Source organism: Fonsecaea monophora (genome assembly GCF_001642475.1).
Source record: "Fonsecaea monophora strain CBS 269.37 chromosome Unknown Scaff5, whole genome shotgun sequence".
Taxonomy (NCBI): domain Eukaryota; kingdom Fungi; phylum Ascomycota; class Eurotiomycetes; order Chaetothyriales; family Herpotrichiellaceae; genus Fonsecaea; species Fonsecaea monophora.
Genome location: NW_019173936.1, coordinates 368,378 through 392,110, shown reverse-complemented (window position 1 = coordinate 392,110; position 23,733 = coordinate 368,378). Strand labels below are relative to the sequence as shown.

Below are 23,733 nucleotides of genomic sequence, written 5' to 3'. Positions count from 1 at the left end.
GCAACCTTTGTCCAACTCGCGTTTCCCTCTTTTCAATCAGCCGAAAAATGCTCTCTGAGAAACTCCTCGACCGTAGTTGGTTTGAACTCTGGTAGGAGACGGTTCCAGGTTGGCGACATGTCGACACAGCCTCGAGAGGCAGCTAAAAGCCAATTAGTGGCTAATTGTCTGCTCATTTCTTCGACCTTTTCCGGCGGTATCGAGGAATGAATGATGCGAGGGATCCAGGGACTTTCCAGCTTGCCGAGCTCGACGTCCTCCCGAGGAATTGAGTATGTTTGGAAGGGTTTTCCTAGCGTCGTTGTCAGTACGTCTCTCTGCAGAGCAGAGAGCAGAGCAGAGCAGAGCGCGCAAACGGCCTCTTTGCGTACCTCGGATTTTCTCTCCCAATTTGACGAGATCTCGGATGGTGGTCCTCGAGCCCTGGATATGGCCAACCGGCGGCCAGCGCTGTTCATATTCGACGGCGAGAGCGACCACTCTGGCCAGATCCTGGACGGTGGTGAAGACAACATGTGGCTCTTCGTCCTCCAGCGCTAGAGCCTTGCAGTTTTGAATGTCGACGGGAATCGGTGAGGGGTGCAGGTGCTTCGCCGACGGCTTGGGGAAGCTCAGGTAGTTCATGAACATGCCGGGCTGGAAGAGACAGTACTCGAGCACGATTTCCTGAGCGTTGAGGTGCTCCAGGTATTGTCGTATCTCGTCCTTGTACTTGAATAGCTCGATGCCAGAGTAGTTTCCCCTGTAGACGTCTTCTTAGCCAAAGAATGCTCTGTGTACGCGATACATTCTCAGGAAGGAACCTTTACCAGACCCACTCGCTGGGCGCAAATCTCTTGACCTTGGCCAACACGCATGCGTTGATAAGAGCCTTTTGCACTCGGTTCTCATAGTCGAGCACAAAGCTCAAGACAACGTCGACGCCTTTCAGGTTGAGCACCAATTCGTCCGTGTCGAGGTAGTCCACCTCTACGACCCTATAATTGGGGCCATTGCCTTGGTCATCATCATCATTCTCGGATGCCCGGCCACCTGTTTTGTGAGCCGATTTCCTCGTGAAGACGGTGACCCTGGCGTTTCCTCTCTCCAGCAGAGCGTCTGATATTTCCTTTCCCACACCTGAACATATCTGTTAGTAGGACATGTATGTGAGCAATAGCTTCAGAAATTGACAGGGACGACTTGCCTCCTCGTCCCCCTGCGAGCACAACATTGAGCATTTTCAATTGTTCTAGATTTTGTCGGGTTGATCGGAGAGGTTGAGAAACTTGAAACTCCTCTAGTCGCATTTGAACAGGTGTATAAATTCCAAGATGCACCACAGCCTCCCCCATGTCGTAGGTAACGACTGGTCTGGAACTCGTGCTTGTGGACCAAGAAATTATTGATTTCAGTTTACCAGCTCTCTGTTTAACTTCGTGTTCGTGCTAGTAAATCTACAGAAGGCTATGTCAGAGACTCTGTAAGGCTCGAACCAGGGAAAAAAAAAAAAAAAAGAAATCTTCGTTCTCGGAAGGGTCTACAAGTTTACCATCAAGAAAATATACAATTATTCGACGAGTAAAAGTCTTTTAGGTTTCTCAATTCCATCACAATCCCGCGATGGCAACAATTCATGCTCCAGCAACATCATTCCAAGGAACAGAGACGTTCTCTCTCCACTTCCACATAATCTCGGCTGTCATATCGGGCATAGACTTGCCAGAGAACCACATCAGCTCTGGCTTTGGACTATTGTCCGGAAACTTGATGTCGTAGTGCGTCAGGGTGTAAATCAGTAGCACCTTGATCTCGTTGACGGCGAAAAATCGACCTGGACACGCGTGTCTGCCGTGACTGTGTCGCAAAATGTCAGCTAAGAACTAAGTTCTTTACACAATGTCCAATTGTATGTATGTCATACCCGAAATAGGTAAATTGAGGTGTCGTTTGGACCATGGAGTGCAGCGTCTCCTGGCCTTTCTCGAGCCGCCTCTTCTGGAATCTCCACGGATCGAATTCCAGGGCGTCAGGACCCCAGATTTCCGTATCGACGTTGGCCGCCGACGACGGAGTAATCATGTATGTTCCTTTAGGGACGACGGTGCCGTCGCTGAGTGTATAGTCCTTCATTGCGATTCGATCCATCGTGCCTGTATTGGAGATTAGTTTCGATACTACTATCACCCCTGGAGTTACACCGGCAATCGTACCCGCTTGGAAGGGATGAAACCTTGCACTCTCCTTGATGAAGCTGTCCAGTTTCATTGCTTTGGTCAGACCCTGCTTCTTCCACACGCCATCCTCGGAGGCGAACACATTGTTGATCTCTTCACGGAGTTCGTCGTGAACCTCGGGATGCTGGGCGAGGTCGTAGAGTGCATTGAGGTAGGTGACACTGCTGGTATGCACCGCCGCGGTGAGGATGTGAACGAGTCTCATCATGATATCGTTGAGGTCGTGCAGCCTTTCCGGAGGCGTGATGTCGAGAACCCACTGGACTGTTCGAATCGTCAATATACTTGTCCGCCCTCGACATTCAGGTGGCATAATAAAAACTCACCAGTATCGGCTGGCTTTGTCCGTTCAAACTCTTCATACGTGCCTTCTCTTTTTGCCTTCTCCATTGCTGCGATACGAGACCGTAGCAGAGGATAGAGATGTTTCCTCGCCTGCGTCTGTTGCGAGTACATGCCCGTCTTGAGGTATAAGGCCAGGCGTTTCGTCCACGGCGGATAATGGCGGATCATGTTGGCACCAGCAAAGAACGTGTCGCTGTATTCGATGGCGAGTTTCAAAAACTCCTTGTTCCTGGCGAGATCTGCGCCGAACAAAAGGCGGTTTGCCGTTCGAGTCACGATGTTGAAAGAGACGGGGAACATGACCATTGATTTCCATTCTGTTCAAAAAGGTTAGGCCTGTATCCTATTCGATGGCACAGAATATGGGGGAACAAAATACCCTTTGGTTCCCCTATCAAGTCGTGGAATGCCCCGAAACATTCGTCGACGATGGCAGGAAGCCCAGGCCCTGTGTCACTTGGGGTTAGTCCATCTTGAAGAGATGAGTCGGAGCAACGTACCCAGGCTCTGAGTCAATTGTTTGCTGACGACGTTGAAGTGATATTGATCGTATTCCAAGTTCTTGTGCATTGTATAACGCGTTTGCACCAATTCGTTGTTGGCTGGCAAGTTCCACAGCTCCGTGTCTTTGGCTGAGCGAACCTCCTCGATGTATCTCGGATGGTAGACAAACTGAAATCCCTCGGGGGTTCTCATGAGCCAATTCTGGCCTTTCTTGGTGTACTAAAAGTGATGCCGTGGATCAGCTTTGCCCCATGATCGCTGTCGAGTTCGGTCTGAATCTCACCTTCTCGTATCCCAGGCAGATGACCTCGTGCCCGTTCTTGACATAAAGCCGGGCATCCTCTAGTTCGCCCGCCTTCCCAGGTAGATTTGATATTCGCAGCCATGGTGCGTCTGGTACGCGTTGTGCAGAACGACGGAGAATACGAGATAGACTGTATATGATGATGGCAATGATGAAGCCGAATAGATAGAGCGGCACTTGACGCGAGAGCGCTATGGTTTGCGAGAATGCAGACATGACGGCCATTGTTTGAAAATGCGAGACCCCGCTTTGACGACACTTGGATTGAACAAAAGCAGGTCAGCCTCAGACCCTTTCTCCCATTAATACTGGTTAGAGACATGAAGTGACGCCGTTCAATAGTTGGCGACCGTCAAAACGAACGACTCGACCGAAACGACATGCCTATCCCGTGGGGGACGATGGCATACGACCGGGCAAAATGGGAGACTTCCATCGAAACGACACGGTGTGATCCGTTCAGAATGTCAGACCACGTCTGTTGTGCCACGGGGTCTGCTCATGGAACGACAGAAGCACAGAGTTTCCCCATGTACTGCACGGTTGGTGTATTGAAGTGGCGTATGGCTTCTATGCTTTGGAGCTGTCTAGATGGAGGTGCATATCAACTGCTTGTAGATACAACTGTAAATCCTATCATCTCGCTTGGAAGCGGCATGTAATATTTTCTATGCTATCCTGGGTCGTATAGTCTGAATATCATTTATGCCTTGACGATTTCAAATCCTTTCCAACCATCGAACGTCTCCCGACATTGTGGTTCGTACTGAGCAATGCCATTCGTGTAGGTGAGCATTTGGATCTTTTTCCCAGGGACTAAGTGAAAAAAAAGTTAGGACTGGCGTCAAAGGGATGGACGAGAAAGTCCCAAAACTTACTGTTGCCACCTGTCCACCAGGAATTCGTCAAGGGGAACAATGTCTTCATGCTCATGTCGTGAATCATTTGTCCCCACGCATCCTGTGCTTCCTGCGTCGGCTCTATCGTTTCGATACCTTCCTTCTCTAGTTTGTCAATGGCATCGACCACCCAGTCCACCTGGCATTCTAGGATTGTCGGCCCATTGGAAAGCGCAGTCGGGGCTGTAAGCATCCGAGGATCAGGACAGAGTACCGGAATTGAGGAGGAACTGAGTGTCGCACTTACCTTGTGGACTGTAGACCATAAAGCAGTTGGGGAAACCACGGACCATCATGCCTAGATACGTATTGATTCCATCCTTGGACCATATGTTTTTAATATCCACCCCGTGTTTGTCACACAAGCCCATGTTTGAAACACTAGGATCCAGTCAGCTGAAAGAAGAGCATGCCTCACCGAAGAAGAGAACTTACGAGCCAGTGAAGCTCTCAAAGCCCGTGGCCAGGATGACGATGTCAAAATCTTTCTTAGTCCCATCGGCAAAAGCAATTCCTGTAGGAGTAAACGTTTTGATAGGATTGGTGTTTAGATCCACAATGTCGACATGGTCCTGATCCAGCATTTCGTAATAGTCGATCTCCAAGGGGCATCGCTTGGTCAGAATGGGATAGGGAGGCTCCAGAGGGGCCATCAAGTCCCTCTTTACCGGGTTCGACATGCGAGCCCGTGTTTTTTTGGCCCAAAAGTCGTACGCAATGCGATTTGCTTTCTGGTCGAAATATATCTCTTTGTAATTGGAAGCTCCAAAGGAAAAGGACCCACACTTCCAGAGCTCTTCGTAGTATTGCTCTCGTTCGGCGTCCGAGACATCGAAGATTGAGGCATCGGGAGGCCCCCTGGGTAAGCCGCCCGCAGATTTCCGGCCGGCCTTGAAGAGCACGTCGTAGTAAGGCTTCATGCCGTCCTGCTCTGCCTCGCTGATAGGGCGGTTCCGGATGGGCAGGCACAGGCTGGGACGCCGCATCAACATCGATAGATGACTTGCTTTCTTGGTCAACTCTTGCACAATCTGGATGCTCGTCGCCCCGGCACCGACCACGACTACCCTCTTCCCAGTCACGTCTAGGTCCTCTGGCCAGAATCCGGAATGGTGCACTTCTCCCTTGTATTGGTCGAAACCTGGAAACTCGGGATAGTGTCGGCGATGGAGGAGCCCTGTACAGAGGAAGAGGTATTTGCACACAGTCGTGTGGCCGGCCTCGGTTTTGACAGTCCACCGACGCTCCTTGTCGTCCCAGGTACAAGAGTTCACCCTCGCGTTGAACACCACGTCCTTGCGGATATCCAGCACCTTGTCGACGTGGGCGAAATAGTTGCGGATCTCAGTGTGGCTGGGAAAGCGTTCGGTGAAATTCCAATCCTTCCAGACTTCGGGAAGACTGAGTTGGTAGTATGGCCATTCCGAATCAACACGGGCTCCTGGATAGCGATTCCAGTACCACACGCCGCCAAAGTCGCCTCCCATTTCGAACGCCTTGACCTTGTAGCCCAGTTTGCGCAGCCGATGAAGTCCGTACATGCCACTGAAACCGGCACCCACGATCACGATGTCGCAATGCTGGACTTCGCCATTTACGACCCCATTGGGCTCTGAATGAACTCCATTGGGTTCGCCGTTCGCCATGGTTTTGTCTGCGTCGAGCGTCTTTGAGGTGTTGTCAAGAGTTGATTTCATACTGAGGGCATAATCTTGAGACAGATAGATCGAGTTTATCAGAGGTTTCCAGTCTAGAGAATTGCAGAAGGTGAGAGGCCCCTGATATTTGATCCGTCAGCCGACAAGACCGCTGTATAACTCACCGATCGTAGAGAACGACAAACGACAAACTTTGCATTCATATCGAGATCACGAGATAATCCTCTGGATGGCCGCCTTTGTAAAATCTCGTGATATCAAGTGTCTTGAAGTTACTGTTTTACAAGTTCGAATCATGATATGATTCTGATCTCAATAGGGGGCAGTAGAGTTGTACGCGTGCACGTTTCTCGGATGCTTTTTTCTGAGGGGATATCATTCATCTATGGTCTGAAAAGGTGGTTTGGAGATCTACAAGGCTATTTAACAGCGAACAAGCAATGCGTCTATCCATGTGTACTATATATCTGCCCGCTCCAGGAAAGCAGCGGGTATGTCTATTTGTTTGGCGCGAATGTACTCCACCAGGTTTTTTCCGAGGCAATCCAGTCCAGCTCCAGCATTGTAACCCCGATCCAAATGATCCCGTAGCAGAAAGTGAACAGCCTTCAGGCCGGCGATCTCGAACCTATCAATTGGCTTGCCTTTGTAGTCGTCGGCGAGGAGCTCCACCAGCTTTGCGACTGAGAATGTCGACCGAAGCCAGTCCCATTCGTCTTGGTGCCGAACAAAGAGACCCAAGTTGGCGTCGGATGACTTGTCTCCTGAACGTCCGAGAACGACGCGTCCGAGAGGCGCCCGGAGAGTCGGACCCCAGTGGTCAGCTGGTAAGGGATCTGCTGTATCATAAGACTTTTGCTGTACAGGGTATGATCGAGTGAAATCTGGAGCTGGAATGTCAACAACGGTGCCGTCTGGTAAATGGACCATTTCTTTGACCAGTGCTTGGTCGATAAGAGTGACCCAATATTCGTAGTACGGCTTGGCTGTGCCTTGCCGAGGATCGTTTGTTGGTGTCAAACCCGGACATCCTTGGAGGATGTTCATTTTACACCAGGTCAAAAACTTGTCCGGACCAAGCAGGCTTTCATCCTGACTCTGGGCGAATATACGCATGTCGACTGTGGCGGCATCTTGTGTTCGAGCGTTGGGGTTTGGCTCGCCGATGACCTGGAATTTCAGGAGAGAGAATTGCTTCTGCACGGCGGGTCCCATTGCTGCTAGGGTTTGCTGCTTCACCATCTCGGCTTTTTCAGCGATATCGAGGCCGGTCAGGTATACATGGTATTCGGCTCGGTACCCGCCAAACGCTGTGATGCCTGCTTTGGTTGTCGGTGGCGGCGGTAACCCTTCAATCCCGGTGACACGCACTCTGTTTGGACCAACCTGCTCCAATTGCATGTTCTCCAGGTTGGCGACCACCGACGAGTTATAGTACAGAGGACCTTGAATCTCGTACAAGAGTTGGGAGCTGACCGTGTCGATCGACACTTCTCCGTCTCTCCCAGGTTCCATTGTTATTTCGATGCCACCTTTGTGATCGATGTGAGCAATCGGAAACCCCAGGTCGACAGCGGTGCCCTTCCATTTTTTGAAGCCCGAATAGCAGCCACCAGTGACATAGGTACTGCACTCAATCAAGTGGCCTGCAACAAGACTCGAGGCAAGCTCTTGGATATTGTCCCGGGTCCAGTTGTGCCACCACATGGCTGCTCCGATGCAGGGAGAGGAGTCGGCCACTCTTCCACAGATGACAATGTCACAGTCCTTCAGGGCACGGGCCACTCCAAACGCTCCCAGATAGCACTGAGCGCTAATGGGGTCAAACATCCACTCCTCAATGTCTCTGCCCGTGGTAATGTTGGTCAACTTGGCCGTTTTCGAGTGAACCAAATCGAGAACAGCCTCGCTCACATCGTCACCCTCGATCCAGCCAACCTTCAGATCTAAGCCGTGGTGCTGTATCCTCTCCTTTAATGCTTCGGCCAGGCCGTGAGGGTTGCTGCCGCCCGCGTTACAGACGACCTTGGTCCCGTTTTGCGCCAGATACTTCAAGGCTGGCTCAATCTTGGTGAGAAAGTTGGAATGATAGCCCTCGCGAGACTGTCCGAGGGCGTTCACATTCTGGAGCGTCTTCTTGAGCTGCCATCTCTTCAGTCCATTGACCGTCATATCAGCCTCGGACATCCAATCCCCCGTGATAACGTCAATCTCAGGGATCTGAGAAAGGTCCAAGAGAGCACGAGCTCGGTCGACCGTTCCTTAGAAAATGGGATGTCAACAAACATTCATCGTAGATTCGTCCGTAAACATACCGCCTGAGCATCCGGCAATGACGACGGGCCTAGATGGATATGTGTGGCCATTCAAATCGCCATCTGAACCCACGCCGTTGCAGTGGCCGTTGGCTTCTCCATTGACGTGACGGTAAACTCCTGGCATCCTAGCGTTCGTTCTGACTCCAGATACAACTCTCAATACAACAGGCCGTGAGCAAAGACAACTAACCCTAAGGAAAAATGGCAAAGGACAAGGATGGTAGAGACAGGCCGAGGAATCAAGCGGTAAGTATTAGGAGCACCCAGTTGAGAAGCCAGGTCCGATGTTCGAAAAGGCCTTCTTGCAACAGCCTTTGGCCATTGCCGGTATTTGCACATCATATTCCATCTACTCCTTCTCCCTCAGTCCTTTCCGGTTCCGTGCGGCGAGGTGGAATCGCCCACAAAGGTCATGTCCTGGCAACATGCGCCAACCCAAAGCACATGCCGTCCGTAATGGAATCTTGAAGGATTAAGGGGTAAATTGACCTCCTCCTCCAGATAGCTGTCCGGAACTGGAGCGAGTACCACATCTGCGAAGCCAGGTCAAATTGGCCTGCGAACTGAGAGCCGCATCTAGACCTGGAAATGTGAACGTACGATTCCGGCGGAATTCCCCTGAAATTCTGGAATTCTGGCATTGTCTCCCCACCCTTTCCGCTAACCTCGGCCAGTCTGTCCGGCCAAAAACCATCCCCCACCATGCCTTGGCAGGCGTTTGCTTGGAAATGGAAATATTGAGCCAACAGAGTGAAAAAGAGAGTGTCTTAGGTGACCATGGCACGGCTGGTGGAGGGCCTATATTATGTGGAGACAAATGCTATAGTGGATATACCAAACCTCTTCTCCACCAATAGCGGCGTGGACGACGTCGACCACGCCCGGCCCAATTATTCCGGGTCTATTCTTCTGTCTATCCTTCTCCGCAGGGAGCTTCCCCAGAGTTCCAGCTTCCCGCTTGTGACCATCCCACACAAACCGCAATTTGCCACCACTACTACATGAGAGGTTTGTGTTCTTGCGCTTCTTCCCATACATTTTCAGGTTCCTGCCTTTTGCATAGACGACTTGAACCCATCTTGCTGGACTCAGCAACTCGAATGTAAGCCTGGAGGGAGAGTCCTCATGGCTCGACCTCGCACGACTCCCTCGCCGCATGCCAAGGATGGTGAGTCTGGATCGAAATCAGGATGGAAGGACAAGTTGACGGCCCAACAACTGAGTCGAAAGAGGGCTGCAGACCGACAACTGGTGCGGGAGAATCGGAGCAAAGCCCGCCAGACCATCGCCGCCTTGCAGGAGCGACTGGACCTGCTCAGCACCCAGCAGTCTGACAAGATTGTGGCAGAGCTGCTCAAGGAGAACAGGAGCCTCGAGGCCGAAAAGGAGACCCTCCGTAGTAAATTGCAATCTGTTTGCTCGGCGCTGGGACTCAGCCGGGAAGAATCGTCGTCCTTGCTTCAACAGTCCTCCCACGGGAGCACAACCGAGGGAGTCGCCTCTCGAGAGGCGCCAACCGTTGAGCAGCCGGGGAATGGGATCCAACATGCAGTCATTGACTCAGGCGGTTCCGTCCCGTTCTGCGCAGAAGGTCAGACGCTACAAGTGGATTCAATTGAGGAAGGGCGGTCGCAGTGCGATGCTTCTTTCGATCTGACCACCGAGCTGGATTCACGCATGGCCGTTCCAGACTCACCCTCGCCATTTCCTGGTATCTGGGCCGCTTTAGGGCGACTCGGTTCCAGATCAAACTTGTTGGATGATGACTTTCTCGAAGCAATAATGATTTGGAGATCCAACACCGGCCATTCTGGTGGCGGCGTCTTTAGCGTCGCAAATGCCCTTTTCCACATTGGTCGCCCCCCAGGTCTGATGTCCCAACAGCGACTGCGGAGCCTTGCCCGAACTCCAAACATACTCTATCTGCTGGTCCAGGATCTTGAGTCGTCTGCGCCATCCTCGAACCCGGTCCTCGAAAGCATGGTTCCAACCAAGAACCCTGACAGCGACGACGACGATAGTCTGACTACCATGAGGAGAGAACTCGCTATTGCTGCCTATGAAGCTATCAGGTGCTGGACATACAAGTCGAGGCTGGGAAGAATAGTAATGTTTTGGGTGCTGTATCGGATTTTGACGGTGAGTCGGGCCCCTTGCCGCCGCTGCTCAAGCCAGTGTGAGAGACTGAGTCAACTTCTACTTTTCAGCTGTTGGTATTTCCTACCCATAGAAACTTGGCCCAATGCCCGGCATGGTACCGGCCTTTGTCACCTCAAATGTGGTGCCCACACCCATCCTTTATCGACTTTGTACCTTGGTAAGACACTCCTAGCCTCTCTCAACAGCTTCTCCATATTCATCAGCTCACGTATTTATTTCCAACTCATAGGCCCGGGATCAGAACCCATCTAATGCGAGACTGGCAAAGCTACCAGAGCCGGAATCTATACAGCTCCTTCGTCGAACATTTCGACGTTCAGATTCCAACAGACGCCAAGCTACAAGAAGTGCTACAAGTCGACTCCAACGGTTGCGACATCAGGTTGATGCCGTCCACAGAACGGTGGCTCCATGATATCAACTGCCTGAGAATGGGAGATGAATTCGCCGTCGACTTCCCGGAGCTCGCCGAGCTGATCCGTCCGAATTCAGCAACAGAGGATCCCCTTGGGATTCGCAACTCCTGTACTGACACACGCATGGCGGTGGGCACCTTACCACTGGTGAACACTGCACAACTGTCGATCCGAGCAAGCACCCCGACGGCCTTCTCTGTAACGTCATCCGTCGAGGCTGTAATATGCAGTGTTGGTGCCGCAGGCGCCCAGGAAGCTGCTGTCGACTGCTCCCAGAACACAACGTATCTAGACGACTCATTTGACAGAGCCTTTTCATTTGCCGAAATGCAGCCGCCGCTCCCACCAGGGCCCCCTGGGGTCCAACAGCAACCCGTAAGCCAGGCCGAGACGATTGCTTCCGAAGTCGACTCTACACCATCCATTGCGACAACGGCACCCCTTCCGGCGATATCTGAGTTGGGCAGGTCCTCAACCTCGGATTCAGTCGCGTCTACCAAAGGAACCCAGCACGACAACATGGCGTGGGATCTATTTGTCTCGGCTTCGCCCGCCGATCGGACGTATCGACTTGACCCGTCGCTGTCAGAGTGGGGAGCGATGAGCTCTTGGTCGGCGACCGAGGACGATTCTCTCTTCGGCTCTTCAAGTCTGTGGTTTCCAGCTTGGCCCAGTGCTTGAAGCTGGCTATATCGTGGAGTTGAACCCGAGCTACGAATAGTACTGTAACTCTCTGAAAATCTTCTTTATTTGAACAGTATCCAAAGTTGGGCGGGGATCATGACGAGACAGGTACAGGTATACCTTTGGTACAGAGGACTATCCACGAGGAATAATGCCCATCAATCTATGCGGCTGGCTGGAGCTTTGTTGACGCAGCTAGAGCATCTGCCTAGCTCTTATACCATACAAAATTGATCGTCTTTCTCCCGTTCTAATTGGCCGTGCGGTTCTGTTCGGCAGTACCGTTCTGGCCCTGGTGAAAGGACGGAGGTGACAGCACGCTGTACTCTGGATGCACCGGCTTGGGACGATTGACCGTCTGTTTCAGCTCGAGGTAGTCCGTGGCGCAGGTCTTGTTCTTCTGAGCCACCGTCATGCCGTTGCCCATCCAGCCCAGAACGTTCTCCTCGATCTCGGGCATCACCTCGTAGTCGAAATCTTCCCACCTCGGATTGAGTAGGGTTTTGCGCGAGTGGACGCCCGAACCCGGCCAGTTTGCTGTTTCAGGCCCCGGGTCAGTACATAAAGTGGTCTGAAAGTGTGGGAACAAGAGAGAAAAAAAAAAGAACCGAGGTGTGGGTGGTTGTGGCGGTAAGACTCACCTACGACTCGTCCGTCGACGGTTCCTCGTTTGAACCACGAATTGCACTGTTTACCATGTTGTTAGGTCTGCCACCGGCAAGGCCCTGACACGGGTGTAAGGAGAACACTGCTTACAGGCTGAGTAAAGACCGTCTTTGCAAAGAACTTGTCGACATGGCGGCTGAATGCCTTGTTCGCTGATGGCCTATCGCGAAAAAGTCAGCTAGTTCATGCAACCAACTCCCACAAGCTGAGGGAATTGAGAAAAAAGAGAACCAATTGGCAGTACGTACTTTACAACCATGGACTTGTAGTATTCCCTTTGGAGTTTCTGGATTGCGGCCGTGGCGTAATCACAGACCCATTCCAGCATGAGCATGGTGCTGCCGGTCATGGGACCACCGTTTGGCCCAAAGTAGATGAACATGTTGGGCATTTTGGGAGGGCACATTGACATGTAAGCCTCGGGGATGGGGTTCCAGACATCGTAAAGATCGCATCCACCCTGGCCGAAGAACTTTGGTCCTGATTGACGGGACCTGCATCTGTATCAGCAATAGAAGAGAGAGAGAGAGACGGGGGAAAACAGCACACTTACACATCAAAGCCTGTTGCACAAATAATGATCTCGACCTCTCGAGTGCGTCCGTCGATAGTCTCGATGCCGTTTTCGTGGATCTGTTTGATCGGCGTGCTCACATAGTCCACATTAGGCTGGCAGATTGCCTCGAGATATCCCGGGCCGGGAGTCAGCCTCCTGCACCCAGGTGCCCAGTCGGGCATCAGAGCTTCTAGGATGTCGGGTCGTGACGCCAGCTTTTCGCGCATGTGCTTGATGCTCATCTCGTGGAACTTCCGTTGTTCGGGTGTCCCGTAAAAGGCCGCCAGGGGCGCTTGCATGATGTCGTTCTCGATCTTGTGCCTGAACTTGAGATACTCTTCGGGAGAGAGTTTGAACAGCTCCAGCTCCTCCTTGCTGTGCTTGACTGCCAGGATAACCCCTTGTTAGAAAAAGGACAAGAAAAGGTAAAATCTAGCTAGAAAATCAAACTCACAGTTTCCAGTCTCGGCCTTCCTTCTCGCCAGCTCGTCACCACCGATACCCGTGGGCGAGATCCAGTTCTTTCCTTTCATGTAGTGATCGACCCGGTTGACTATGGGTTGGATTTCGGGGAGAATTTGAATACCGGTTGACCCGGCCCCGATCAAGGCGACATTCTTTCCTTTGAGATCCAGCGAAGTATCCCACTTGGCCGTGTGGACTTTGGTGCCCTTGAACTTGTCGAGACCTGGTATCTTGGGCCAGTCCCATTTGTTCAACAGGCCCATTCCGAGCATGATCACGTCGGACTGATCGGTCACCATCTGTCAGGGAGAAATCTCTGGTTAGTTCGGCGTGGACGTGGACGCGCGCAAGAGATGTTCTGAGAGACATACCTTTCCTGTATCGACTTGTCGAAAGGTCACCTCCCATTTCCCCGGGAGTTCCAGCCACTTGGCCTCTACCAGTTCGTGATTGAACTTGCAGAAGCGATAGACATCGTATCTTTTGGCTAGATTGACCATGTAATTTTGGATCTCTGCGCCGCTGGCGTAGAACTCGCTCCATTGCGAGTTGGATTCAAATGTGAGCTGATACCCAGGACTCGGGATATCACATCTGACTCCTGGATATCTGGAGAAATACAATCCAGCTATCTCAGCGGATCTATCCTGTGAAAATGGGACTTAGGGGGAAGCTCGCCCTCACCTATTCTCATACCATGTACCGCCAACATCGGCATTCTTGTCGTAAATGACCAATTCGAGATTTTCAATCTGTTGCGGGAGTCGAATTCCGGTGAGGATCCCAGAAATCCCAGCTCCTATGCAGATGACCTTCATCGGCCGTGCCTCGTCGATCTCATGGTCATAGATCATGCTGCTCCATGTCCGCGGAGGCACCGTGCTCTCAGGCATGATGATGGTGCGTGTGTAAATGGACGCCCACTGTTTCAAAACCAGAACCAGGAGAGATGTTGGTAACACGGCCTTGTCAGAGAACGCTTGAGTGAAATGTAGAGTGATTGAAACGAGTGCCGGACAAGAGTAGAAATGCGCATTGTGTGTAGAAAAGGTGTTTATGTGCCCAGGTGCCAGGCTGCTATAGATTATCGGCGCCTGTGTTGAGTGTCTCAAACCGAAGAACGGTTCCACTCGTCTCCATATCTCCCAAATGAGTAGGTAGAGAACGACTCGTCCCCGACGACCTCACAATGAAGTGAAGAAGACTTGTGCGGTTGTGGCGCCACAGATCAGCAGACCGCCGCGACCCTTTCTTTTCGTATCTGGTATTCGTCCAGCCAGTATTCGGCCTCATGTGAGGGAAGCCAATAACGGCTACCCGTTGTCTCGGAACCCGATGACAAACATGCTCGTCCTTGTCTTGGGATAATGAGCATTCCGTGTCTCATACTCCCGAGGTCATCTTCAATGGCTGCACCGATCTACATTGTTCGCAGTCTGAAACGAGCTTCTACATATTTTGCCTTCCTATACCCATCCGCTGGAAAATCAAAAGCTCGACGCAAGCACCATCATCACTGTCAACGAAAATGTCACAAGCACCCAGACCCAGACCTCCATTTGAGAGCCTCCCTCTCCGTCCAGATGATCCGCCGTTTTCAGCCTGGGGCCTCTACGGGGATGACGACCAGCTCGGGGCTTTGAATCTGCTCACTGCCGAGAATACTCTGGCCGCTGCCAGAAGCGAGATTCGCACAGGCGTCCGTCTATCTCTGGACCCGCCGATCGATGTGCTCCTAGTCCCAGGCTCCGAGCGCTCCAAATTCAAGCAGACAATTTATCGTCGCGGAGGACGACCGGTACATGATGATATCGTAGAGTTCAACACCCAGGTGAGAGTGGCTTTATGTCCTGTTAGTGCATCTGGGCAGCCTTTCAACTGACTGGCGCAATTCTGGAGTGTCGCAGATAGGTGCCCAGTGGGATGGGTTCAGGCACGTATCTTACATCAAATTGGCAAAGTTCTACAATGGAACATCTGTCGACGACATTTCCGGTCCCAACGCCCACCCTACTGTCCTTGGAACAGATGGTGAGTCTGGAATCTCAAGCAGTCAGCAACACATTTCATGGTCTCTGACAACGGTGAAAACAACAGCATGGGTGAGGAACGGGGCCATCGCCGGGCGTGGAGTCTTGCTTGACTACTATTCCTGGTCTCAGGCTCAGGGTAAACAGTATGATTTGATCGGCGACACTGCCGACCACGCAATCCCCGTGGAAGAGCTCCAAGCATGTGCAGCCGCACAAGGGGTCGAGATCCGGCAGGGTGATCTCCTGTTTGTCCGTTCGGGGTTCTGGGTGGGATACAATGCTCTGTCGGATGCAGAAAAGATCGCATGGAGCAATCAAAAGTCCCCGATCTGGGTAGGTGTTGAAACTTCGGCCAAGATGGCAAAGTGGCTGTGGGACAGCGGCATCGTGGCAGGAGCAGGCGATGCTCCGGGCTGGGAGCGGATCCCCAACTACAACTCGCCTCCAGAGGCAGGGCTTCAAGGCTGGTCGTTGCATGAGATCATGTTGTCCGGCTGGGGAATGCCTATAGGTGAGTCACTACAGCATGGCCATAATCGATCAAAGACACAGTAGGCCGGGACAAAAGCTGACGCGCGATTCAAAAGGAGAAATGTTCGATCTCGAAGCATTGAGCGAGGAATGCAAGCGGCAGGGCCGATGGAGCTTTTTCGTCACCTCGGCTCCGCTACATGTGAGAGGGGGAGTGGGAAGTCCTCCCAACATAATTGCAATCTTCTAAAGAAGCAAAAATGATATCTTAGGGGTCTTTGACCGCATTCCCGTTCGGCAGTGCTGAGCCTCCAAAGGCAGCCAGCGGTGAATTGAGCTGGCTGAAAGCAAATTGCACAAACTCGTTGTCTGCATTGTCGGCAAACGATGACCGGTCAAAGTGCAGTAGATCGTCGAGGTCAAAGTCGAAACTGGGTTGAATCACCGGGACTGGTGCCGGGGTTGAAGAAGCCAACTGATGATCCGGCATTACCGGCCCCGTAGCATCGGCCGGTACATCGTTGGAAGAGGAATTCCCATTCTCCGCCATGGTTTGTGTTGTTGCCTTGATGACTTTCTGCAGGCGTTTGAAGAGGCGCCGCCCCAGGGTGAACCCGGGAGCGATGTCCTCCAGGAGCTGGACAGCCTTGAGAAAACCCCCACCCGCTTTCGACAGCGTGGGCCGGTCTGCCTTCTTGGCCAGAATGACCGAAGTAAGCGTGAAGATGACCCCAGAGAGGAACGAGACGGTCGGGAACCGTCCAGAGTTTCTCCTGAACTCGGAGAAATGGTACTGATGCATGGCTTCGACCGAAGCCAGAGCTATGTCCACGCATAGCGCCGCCACCTGCACACTTCTCTTGGAGCCCAGGAGGTCACTGCGTCGTAACAATAGCCGTAGATGATTAGATCGCTGTCACATTAAAAGTCAGCCACCAAGAAAAATCTGTGGCCCTTGGTCAAAAAACACGCGGAGATAAAACGCACCAGGTGTAGCACAATTGCCTGACGAACAATATAATGAGGATACTGGAGCTGGACTGCGACTTTGAGAAAGTCGGAGGACCACCGGAGGTGGACTGGGAGTTCCTCGATCAACAAAAGGATGCGCGCGTCGGTGACGGCAATCAATTCAGCTGTCGGAGAGCGAGAGTTGACCCCGAACATGGCATCCCACATATCGGAACAAACCTTGGCCCATTTGATGGTCGCCAGCTGGTACGTGATGGGCGAAAACCCTCCCTCTCCAGCGCCAACACTGACTCCTTCAACGGTTGAATCGCTGGGCAGCTCCACCGCAATGTCCTGGTCGCTCATCTGGTACGGTGCGCCACACTGGTGCGAGATGTTCCTCTCGAGGCAGTAGACACACCAGAAGATTCGCTGTCTCATGTGAACCTCAAATGGTGAAAGGCCAGTCCACGAACTTTGATTGTGCAGGCCCGTTTGAAAACAAAGTCGGACCGCCGTGCCGATCTCGTCGTAGGCCCAGTCGTTTCGCTCAATGTATAAGAGGTACGAGGCCTTCAGGATGAGACACTGTATGGTCGTGAGGTTTCCTTTGCCGCTCTTGATGACATGGTTCAAGAGGTGCTCCGCCTTGGTAAACTCGTACCAGCCGGGAATGATGTCGTCTTCCGGACAAAAGTCGTCGACATTCTTGACTACGGCCAGAATCAGATTGACCAGAGCAATGAACTGGATACGCTCCAGTGTCACTTCTTGAACGTTGCCGGCGAATCGCTGGAAATCTTGCTCGAAGGCCTTGGAGTCCAAACAAGGGTCTAAACAATTGGTTCACATGGTATTAGTAGAATTCGCAACTTTGTGCCTGTAGCATCGGCAGGTTGCAGCACTTACAGTGGGGATTCATGAGAGAGAAGTACAGGTCCAAAGTTTCTCTCACCGGACCTAGGCCAGAATGCCTGACTTGGGCATCCCAGATTCGCAGTTCTCGAATATAGCAGTCAGTCATGGTGGAGCAGAAAGCCATCCAACAATCTTCCTGGACTAATTTATCCTCATTCCCGCCACTTTCAACGGGCTCTTTCATGGTGTTGAGGGGATTGAGGATACTAGGGCCGCCTGGAAAGACGGCTTTGGAGACACTGCTTGGGTTGTACGTGTTCAAGATCTCGCCCGAGTCCGGAGTCATGGTGAGATTCAAACTCGACCGGGCATTGTCTTGAGATGCCGTGGTTTGCCGCAAGCTTCTGATTTCATCGGACAGCATCTGCAGTTTGTTGAGCACATCGGCTTTCCATGAACTCTCCTCATCCGTTTCCTTTGTGGTGCTGCTCGCGGGGGCGCATCCGGCCGCCGAGAATTGGTCCTCTGTGACATCCTCGGGCTTGTTGCTCGTCTGGACAGTCGTCGTTCGACGTCTCGAGTCAGGCAAATACTCGCAAGTCAAATGCCCGATGGAACATTGGCTACAAGGTCGCTTTCCCGAGCACTGGGGAATGAATTAAACAAGTCAGCAAATCGCGCCATGCTCCGCGCGCCAAAGATTTACCCACCCTAACCTTTCGCTTTTTGCATTCAGAGCTGATGGGATCGTCGTCAGTGAACAATTTGCAGCGTGTTGAGATTAAACTCACCATGCACTCGTCACATAGGGCTTGCGCTTCTGGCCGGTGATGGGGGTGGATGCTGAGGCCTGTTCGTTAGTTGCTGCCTCTGTGACAGGAGCTGACTCGTCCATGAAGGTATCGCGGTCCACCATTTCCGGGATTTCTTAGTAGAACAAAAAGACTCGACAAGGGAAGTGTGATTGAGCACACATGGTGGGAAAACTGCTCTGAAATCTGGGGTCGACTCCCTCGTCGACCCCGCAGGAATTCTGGGGTCACGTGGGCGTCCAAGTGTCGTATCTCAGTTGTCGTAAATGCCTAATGAGGAAACCTTCCATGTCTGTGTGGGTCGCGTGTGGGTCCTTGCACCCTGAACTGGAAAGATCGCGACTTGCCGACTACCCGTAATGGTGCTGTGGCCAAATGACTTGAAAGCTTCAGAGGCCTGAAAAATAGAGCATACACATATAGTCTCTGACCCTAATAGTTGGTGGAAGGGATTCAGCAGCCAAAACCTCAATCACTAGAGCGATTCGAACCCGGCATCATGACGACTGAAGATATTCCAAAGACGCACAAAGGTATTGAAAGAGTCCATGTTGAGCCATTTTGCGACTAGGGTCTGACTCGCTCAGCCGTCATCTATTCAAATCCTGGTACTCTGGCCACTGAAGTAATTGATGTCGAAACACCAGAGCCTCAACGGGGAGAGATCCTCATCAAACTGTACGCCTCTTACGCCCTCAGCCCCAGAGGAAGTTGATGTCTCGTTGTGCGGTAATCTGATAGAAGTCAAAGCCTTTACTCCGGTGTCTGCCACACGGACTTTGCCTTCATCATGAATTCTTATGGACATATGCCGGAGCCGACACCGCGCGGTCAGGTTTGTATTGCCCGAACCGGCAGTCCTGAGGAGCTCCGCTGATGTCGAGTGCTTACCGTTCAGATTGGAGGACACGAGGGCGTTGGATACGTCGTTAAGTTGGGTGACGGAGTGACAGAGGTCCAGTTGGGTGACCGCGTTGGAGTGAAATGGATCACGTCGGCCTGTCTGATCTGCTCCGAGTGCCTCGCTGGGTTCGACAATCGTTGTAAGAAGCGCAAGGTCGCAGGGTATAAAACGCCCGGTACATTTCAACAATATATCATCAGCGATCCCCGATATGTCACTCCCATTCCCGAGGGGCTCTCTTCTGAGGCGGCTGCCCCTCTCCTCTGTGGTGGAGTGACCGTGTGGTCAGCTCTATTATACAGTGAGTGTAAGCTGGGTGACTGGCTTCTAGTATCCGGGGCCGGAGGGGGCCTCGGCCACCTCGCAGTTCAGTATGCAAAGGCGTTCAATCTGAGAGTCATCGCCGTCGACCACGGCTCCAAGGCGGACTTTTGCAAGTCCCTCGGGGCAGATGTCTTTCTTGACTTTACACAATTCAACTCGGCAGACCTTACTGCCAGAGTCAAGGAAGTCACCGATGGTGGATGTCATGCCGTTATGGTCTGCAATGCCAGCTCCGGAGCATACGATCAGGCGCTCGATTTCCTCCGGTACGCTGGAACGCTGGTCTGCGTGGGAATCCCGGAAGTCGACCCTCACCCCATGCCAAATGCTGCCCCCTTCAAGATCATCGGGAATCTCTGGAAAATAAAAGGTCCGTGATCGTGTCCCCTCTCTCTTTCTGTTGCTTTCAAAACTGATGAGCCGTTCACCCCAGGCGCCGTGACCGGAAACAGAATCATGGCAATTGATTGCCTGCAACCGGCAGCCCATGGTCATGTTCGCCCGGCCATACGGGTAGAGCCAATGAATAAACTCACAGAGGTCTACTGCAACTGAATGATTTGTCCATCGAGTCTTTTGGCTGACTCGACTACAGGTCTTTGGAGATCTCCATGCTGGCAAGATTCAGGGTCGTGTTGTTCTCGATCTGACTCGGCTCTCTTGAGGCCAAGTGTACAAATAAGGTAACAGATGAAACCTCTTCCACGGTGTTTCCAGGCCATGTCAAGGAATTACTTAGAAGCGTAGTTTAGTCATAGAACTCGAAAAAGAGCTCATTTTCCGTGTATCTTCTGTTGTATCCAGCCCATATGGAAGTGAACAGTCAGGCAGTACGACCAGCACTTCAAACCCAAGTCAGGTCGCGTTATACGACTCGTATGATGTGAAACCTTGGTTGTAGTGTATTCTTAAACGTTGTCTTGGGGGCCTGTTGCACTGTCATGCGGCACGTTCTAACATTGAAGGACGATTGAAAATGGCGGATGTCTCTTCGGTTCTGAGAATGTTGATGTGGGGAGTCGTCGCAGTAATGTGCATTCCCAAAATCGAGAATTGATTGGTGACAGCTAACGAACAAAAATCCAGATCTTTGTCGCTGTCGTCGGCAAAGCGGTCTATAATGTCTATTTTCATCCCCTTCGCTATTATCCAGGGCCCAAATTGTGGGCTGCGTCTAGGCTGCCCTGGATCTGGACTGCGATAAGCGGCGAGATACACAACAAGATCTCGGATCTCCATCAAACATACGGTCCTGTCGTCAGAACGGCCCCGAATGAGCTGTCGTACATCAGCGACAACGCGTGGAAGCAAATGTAAGTGTTTCATCATCATCAAGATCTGAGATTTCGTCCGGACCAACCTGTGCGCAAGCTACGGCCATCGACCAGTGGAAATGCCCAAGGATCTCAAAGGTCCAGGGCTTCTCCCAACGTTCAAAAATACCGAGTCCATCGTGACTGCGTCGTCGGGAAACCACCCTCGAATGCGACGGCTGATATCCCATGCATTTTCCGAGAAAGCGATCAGGGAACAGGAGGACTTGGTCCAGAAGTTCATTGACCAAATGATTTCACGACTCACCGATAAATGTAGAGAGGGACCACAAGATATGACGTCCTGGTTCAATTGGTGTACATTCGACATCACGGGCGACCTGGCCTTTGGCGAACCATTCGGCTGTCTCCAGGAGACTCAGTATCATGAGTGGGTGAAGCAAATCTTTCAGGGGGTCAAGGTGTATCCCTGGATGCAGGCCATTGTCTATTACGGACTGCTTCCTGTCGCTAAGCTCCTTGCGCCCAAGGAACAGCAGAGGGCCAAAGAGGAAGCCGACGCCAAAGCCTACGCGAAGCTCGACAGGCGGATCGCTCGAAAGGACCAAATCCAACGAAAGGACTTTATGAACTACATCCTCCGGGAGAACAAGCAAGGGTCCGCAGGCATGACCATGCCGGAAATCCAGGAGACGGCCGTCATTCTGATCATCGCGGGCAGCGAGACCACCGCCACGCTCCTCTCGGGGCTTCTGTATTTTGTCCTCCGCCATCAATCTGTCTACCAGCGAATGGTGCGAGAAGTCAGAAGTACGTTCACGAGCTACGAGAACATCACCATGGTGACGACCAACGAGCTCAAATACATGCCAGCCGTGGTCGAGGAAGCATTCAGGCTCTATCCTCCCTCACCCAACGCCTTTCCCCGGTTGGTGCCGGGAAAGGGAGAAGCAATCGAGGGCCACTGGGTTGCCGGGGGCATGACAGTAGGAGTCCATCCTTTTGCGGCGTCGAGGCACCCGGACAACTTTTACCGCCCACTTGATTTCCTACCTGAGCGCTGGCTGGCTCCTCACCTGTTAGAAAACGACGATGTGCCCGCGGAGATGTTTGCCAGGGATAAGAAGAATGTCTCACAACCTTTCTCATTCGGCCCTCGCAACTGCATTGGCAAAAGGTCAGTATCACACAGTATCTCTTCTACGTACACTGTTTCATGCTGACAAGTGTCCAGCCTAGCATACGCTGAGATCCGCGTGATTCTGTCTAAACTACTGTGGACTTTCGACTTGGCTTTGGCTGCCGAGTCTGACAATGACAACTGGGCAAGAACTCAGAAGACATACATGCTCTGGGAGAAGCCCGCGTTGATGGTGAATCTGACGCCAGTAAAATAGCCCTTTTTGTATGTCCAGTAGATGAATGTCATTTGCTGGTGAGTATTGCATCTGTGTGGGAAACCCGTGCTTGGGCAGGGCGGGAGAGCAAAGGGTCGCTTGTAACGAGTCGCAACACGACCGTCTCCTTTTGTCCAACACCAGCAATTCCGATAATTTTGGTCATCTGTGAAGAACATTATTAATGTCGGACAGTCCAAAGCCTGCCCACCCCTGCATTCAGTAAGAAAAGACAGTATCGTTACCTTTCTACCATCGAAGCTTTTGTCTGTTCAATTCGAGTTTCACGCCCTCCATAAGATCAAAAAACATGACATACAAAATAGTCACGCTATATCACCCTAGCCATCGGGTGCCGAGTCTGGAGAAGGCCGACACGTTCTTCCGTGAGGTATTTGGCATCGAGAGCGTCTGGCGGAACAAGCTCTTTACGAAGCCAGACCCCAAATACCCGACATTTCCAACCGACTACTGCATTTTCACGTCCATTGCCGATGTCTTCTTCGATTGCATAGATCCCAAAAAGTACGTGATTGACGGGGAACAGAGATACGAGGATGTCGAGGAGCCTCACCTCAACGGTCTGGGCTGGGGTGTCGAAGGTATCGATGAGATATACGCGCGGCTGAACGAGATGGGTGTGCGTTCGACCGACCAAGCCAACCGGCTCGCCGACCCCAAGGAGTGTCCCGTGGCTGTTTTTAAGCCATCAAAGCTTTTCTTCACGGTTGCGGAGGACAGTGGGCTTCGCTACGAGTACTATCCAGCTTCGAGCATGGGGACCTACGACATCCGCCGGGACCCTTCGTGGAAGCTGAATCCCCAGGTCGGAAAGGGGCCCTTGGGAATCCAGTTTTGCTCCCACCACACGATCCTGACGGCGAATCTGAGCCGGGCAATTCGATTGTTCGTGGACCTCATGGGTGGGAAGCAGATCCACGAGGCCAAAGGCACGCTTCGAGGGACTGACAGCATCTTCATCCAGCTGGCCGACGCGGTCTACGAGTTCGCCGTCCCCATTCCCGGTGTCGACTCATATGCGACGAGAGACTTCGAAGCAAGACAAAACAAGGCCGAGGATGTCTATCACGCCTTGACCTGGAAAGTCAAGGATCTGGCCGTCACCGAGGCGCATCTTCGGAGTAAAGGGGTGAAGCTCATCGCCAAGGATGATTCAATGCTAGTGGTCGACCCCAAAGACGGGTTAGGAATCCCCTGGGGCTTTGTAGCTGATGTCTTGCCCGGGGACGATAGGTATACCTCAGAGTTGCAGTAAACTTAGCCAGAACGTTTGCTCCTCTCTCTTGGAGATGTTGCTCACTCATTATCTTGTCGTGGTTGAAGTTTTCGTATCGATTGCCAATTCCGAGGAACAGTCTCTCGGTCGGTGGGGGCGATGGAAGGGCTCGCATTTATTGGTCCTGTTCTGTCTCGTGAAACGACTCCTAAATTATGACACCGCCGTTCAAGCTTGCCGAATGTAAGCAGCGCCATCTTTCTTGACAATAGTGTTCGGGA

General features: G+C 52.2%; 10 protein-coding genes across 10 annotated transcripts; 5 read left to right on the top strand and 5 right to left on the bottom strand.

Moving 5' to 3' along the window:
• Positions 1-32: 32 nt before the first annotated feature.
• On the bottom strand, positions 33-3,594 carry AYO21_01388 (hypothetical protein; the record flags this gene model as incomplete). Its single annotated transcript, XM_022651371.1, has 10 exons — positions 33-292; positions 372-742; positions 810-1,070; positions 1,663-1,836; positions 1,904-2,132; positions 2,193-2,480; positions 2,543-2,878; positions 2,941-3,009; positions 3,062-3,284; positions 3,349-3,594. 10 exons carry the CDS (start codon positions 3,592-3,594, stop codon positions 33-35), a joined length of 2,457 nt encoding a protein of 818 aa, XP_022516344.1.
• A 478-nt stretch (positions 3,595-4,072) lies between these two features.
• On the bottom strand, positions 4,073-5,914 carry AYO21_01387 (hypothetical protein; the record flags this gene model as incomplete). The annotated part of the gene is made up of 4 exons (XM_022651370.1): positions 4,073-4,185; positions 4,248-4,451; positions 4,516-4,649; positions 4,704-5,914. The coding sequence occupies 4 exons, from the start codon at positions 5,912-5,914 to the stop codon at positions 4,073-4,075; spliced, it is 1,662 nt and encodes a 553-aa protein (XP_022516343.1).
• A 471-nt stretch (positions 5,915-6,385) lies between these two features.
• AYO21_01386 (hypothetical protein) lies at positions 6,386-8,368 on the bottom strand (the record flags this gene model as incomplete). Its single annotated transcript, XM_022651369.1, has 2 exons — positions 6,386-8,146; positions 8,213-8,368. The coding sequence occupies 2 exons, from the start codon at positions 8,366-8,368 to the stop codon at positions 6,386-6,388; spliced, it is 1,917 nt and encodes a 638-aa protein (XP_022516342.1).
• Positions 8,369-9,369: 1,001 nt separating this feature from the next.
• On the top strand, positions 9,370-11,501 carry AYO21_01385 (hypothetical protein; the record flags this gene model as incomplete). Its single annotated transcript, XM_022651368.1, has 2 exons — positions 9,370-10,316; positions 10,634-11,501. The coding sequence occupies 2 exons, from the start codon at positions 9,370-9,372 to the stop codon at positions 11,499-11,501; spliced, it is 1,815 nt and encodes a 604-aa protein (XP_022516341.1).
• A 253-nt stretch (positions 11,502-11,754) lies between these two features.
• AYO21_01384 (hypothetical protein) lies at positions 11,755-14,084 on the bottom strand (the record flags this gene model as incomplete). The annotated part of the gene is made up of 8 exons (XM_022651367.1): positions 11,755-12,041; positions 12,146-12,191; positions 12,261-12,330; positions 12,419-12,664; positions 12,724-13,126; positions 13,181-13,490; positions 13,563-13,800; positions 13,876-14,084. The coding sequence occupies 8 exons, from the start codon at positions 14,082-14,084 to the stop codon at positions 11,755-11,757; spliced, it is 1,809 nt and encodes a 602-aa protein (XP_022516340.1).
• Positions 14,085-14,719: 635 nt separating this feature from the next.
• AYO21_01383 (hypothetical protein) lies at positions 14,720-15,779 on the top strand (the record flags this gene model as incomplete). The annotated part of the gene is made up of 3 exons (XM_022651366.1): positions 14,720-15,022; positions 15,099-15,222; positions 15,289-15,779. The coding sequence occupies 3 exons, from the start codon at positions 14,720-14,722 to the stop codon at positions 15,777-15,779; spliced, it is 918 nt and encodes a 305-aa protein (XP_022516339.1).
• Positions 15,780-15,963: 184 nt separating this feature from the next.
• On the bottom strand, positions 15,964-18,420 carry AYO21_01382 (hypothetical protein; the record flags this gene model as incomplete). The annotated part of the gene is made up of 5 exons (XM_022651365.1): positions 15,964-16,608; positions 16,683-17,479; positions 17,556-18,057; positions 18,221-18,242; positions 18,296-18,420. The coding sequence occupies 5 exons, from the start codon at positions 18,418-18,420 to the stop codon at positions 15,964-15,966; spliced, it is 2,091 nt and encodes a 696-aa protein (XP_022516338.1).
• Positions 18,421-19,106: 686 nt separating this feature from the next.
• On the top strand, positions 19,107-19,922 carry AYO21_01381 (hypothetical protein; the record flags this gene model as incomplete). Its single annotated transcript, XM_022651364.1, has 2 exons — positions 19,107-19,151; positions 19,215-19,922. The coding sequence occupies 2 exons, from the start codon at positions 19,107-19,109 to the stop codon at positions 19,920-19,922; spliced, it is 753 nt and encodes a 250-aa protein (XP_022516337.1).
• Positions 19,923-20,520: 598 nt separating this feature from the next.
• AYO21_01380 (hypothetical protein) lies at positions 20,521-22,215 on the top strand (the record flags this gene model as incomplete). Its single annotated transcript, XM_022651363.1, has 4 exons — positions 20,521-20,571; positions 20,631-20,857; positions 20,916-21,995; positions 22,053-22,215. The coding sequence occupies 4 exons, from the start codon at positions 20,521-20,523 to the stop codon at positions 22,213-22,215; spliced, it is 1,521 nt and encodes a 506-aa protein (XP_022516336.1).
• A 310-nt stretch (positions 22,216-22,525) lies between these two features.
• Positions 22,526-23,491, top strand: AYO21_01379 (hypothetical protein; the record flags this gene model as incomplete). Its single annotated transcript, XM_022651362.1, has 1 exon — positions 22,526-23,491. The coding sequence occupies one exon, from the start codon at positions 22,526-22,528 to the stop codon at positions 23,489-23,491; it is 966 nt and encodes a 321-aa protein (XP_022516335.1).
• Positions 23,492-23,733: the final 242 nt, after the last annotated feature.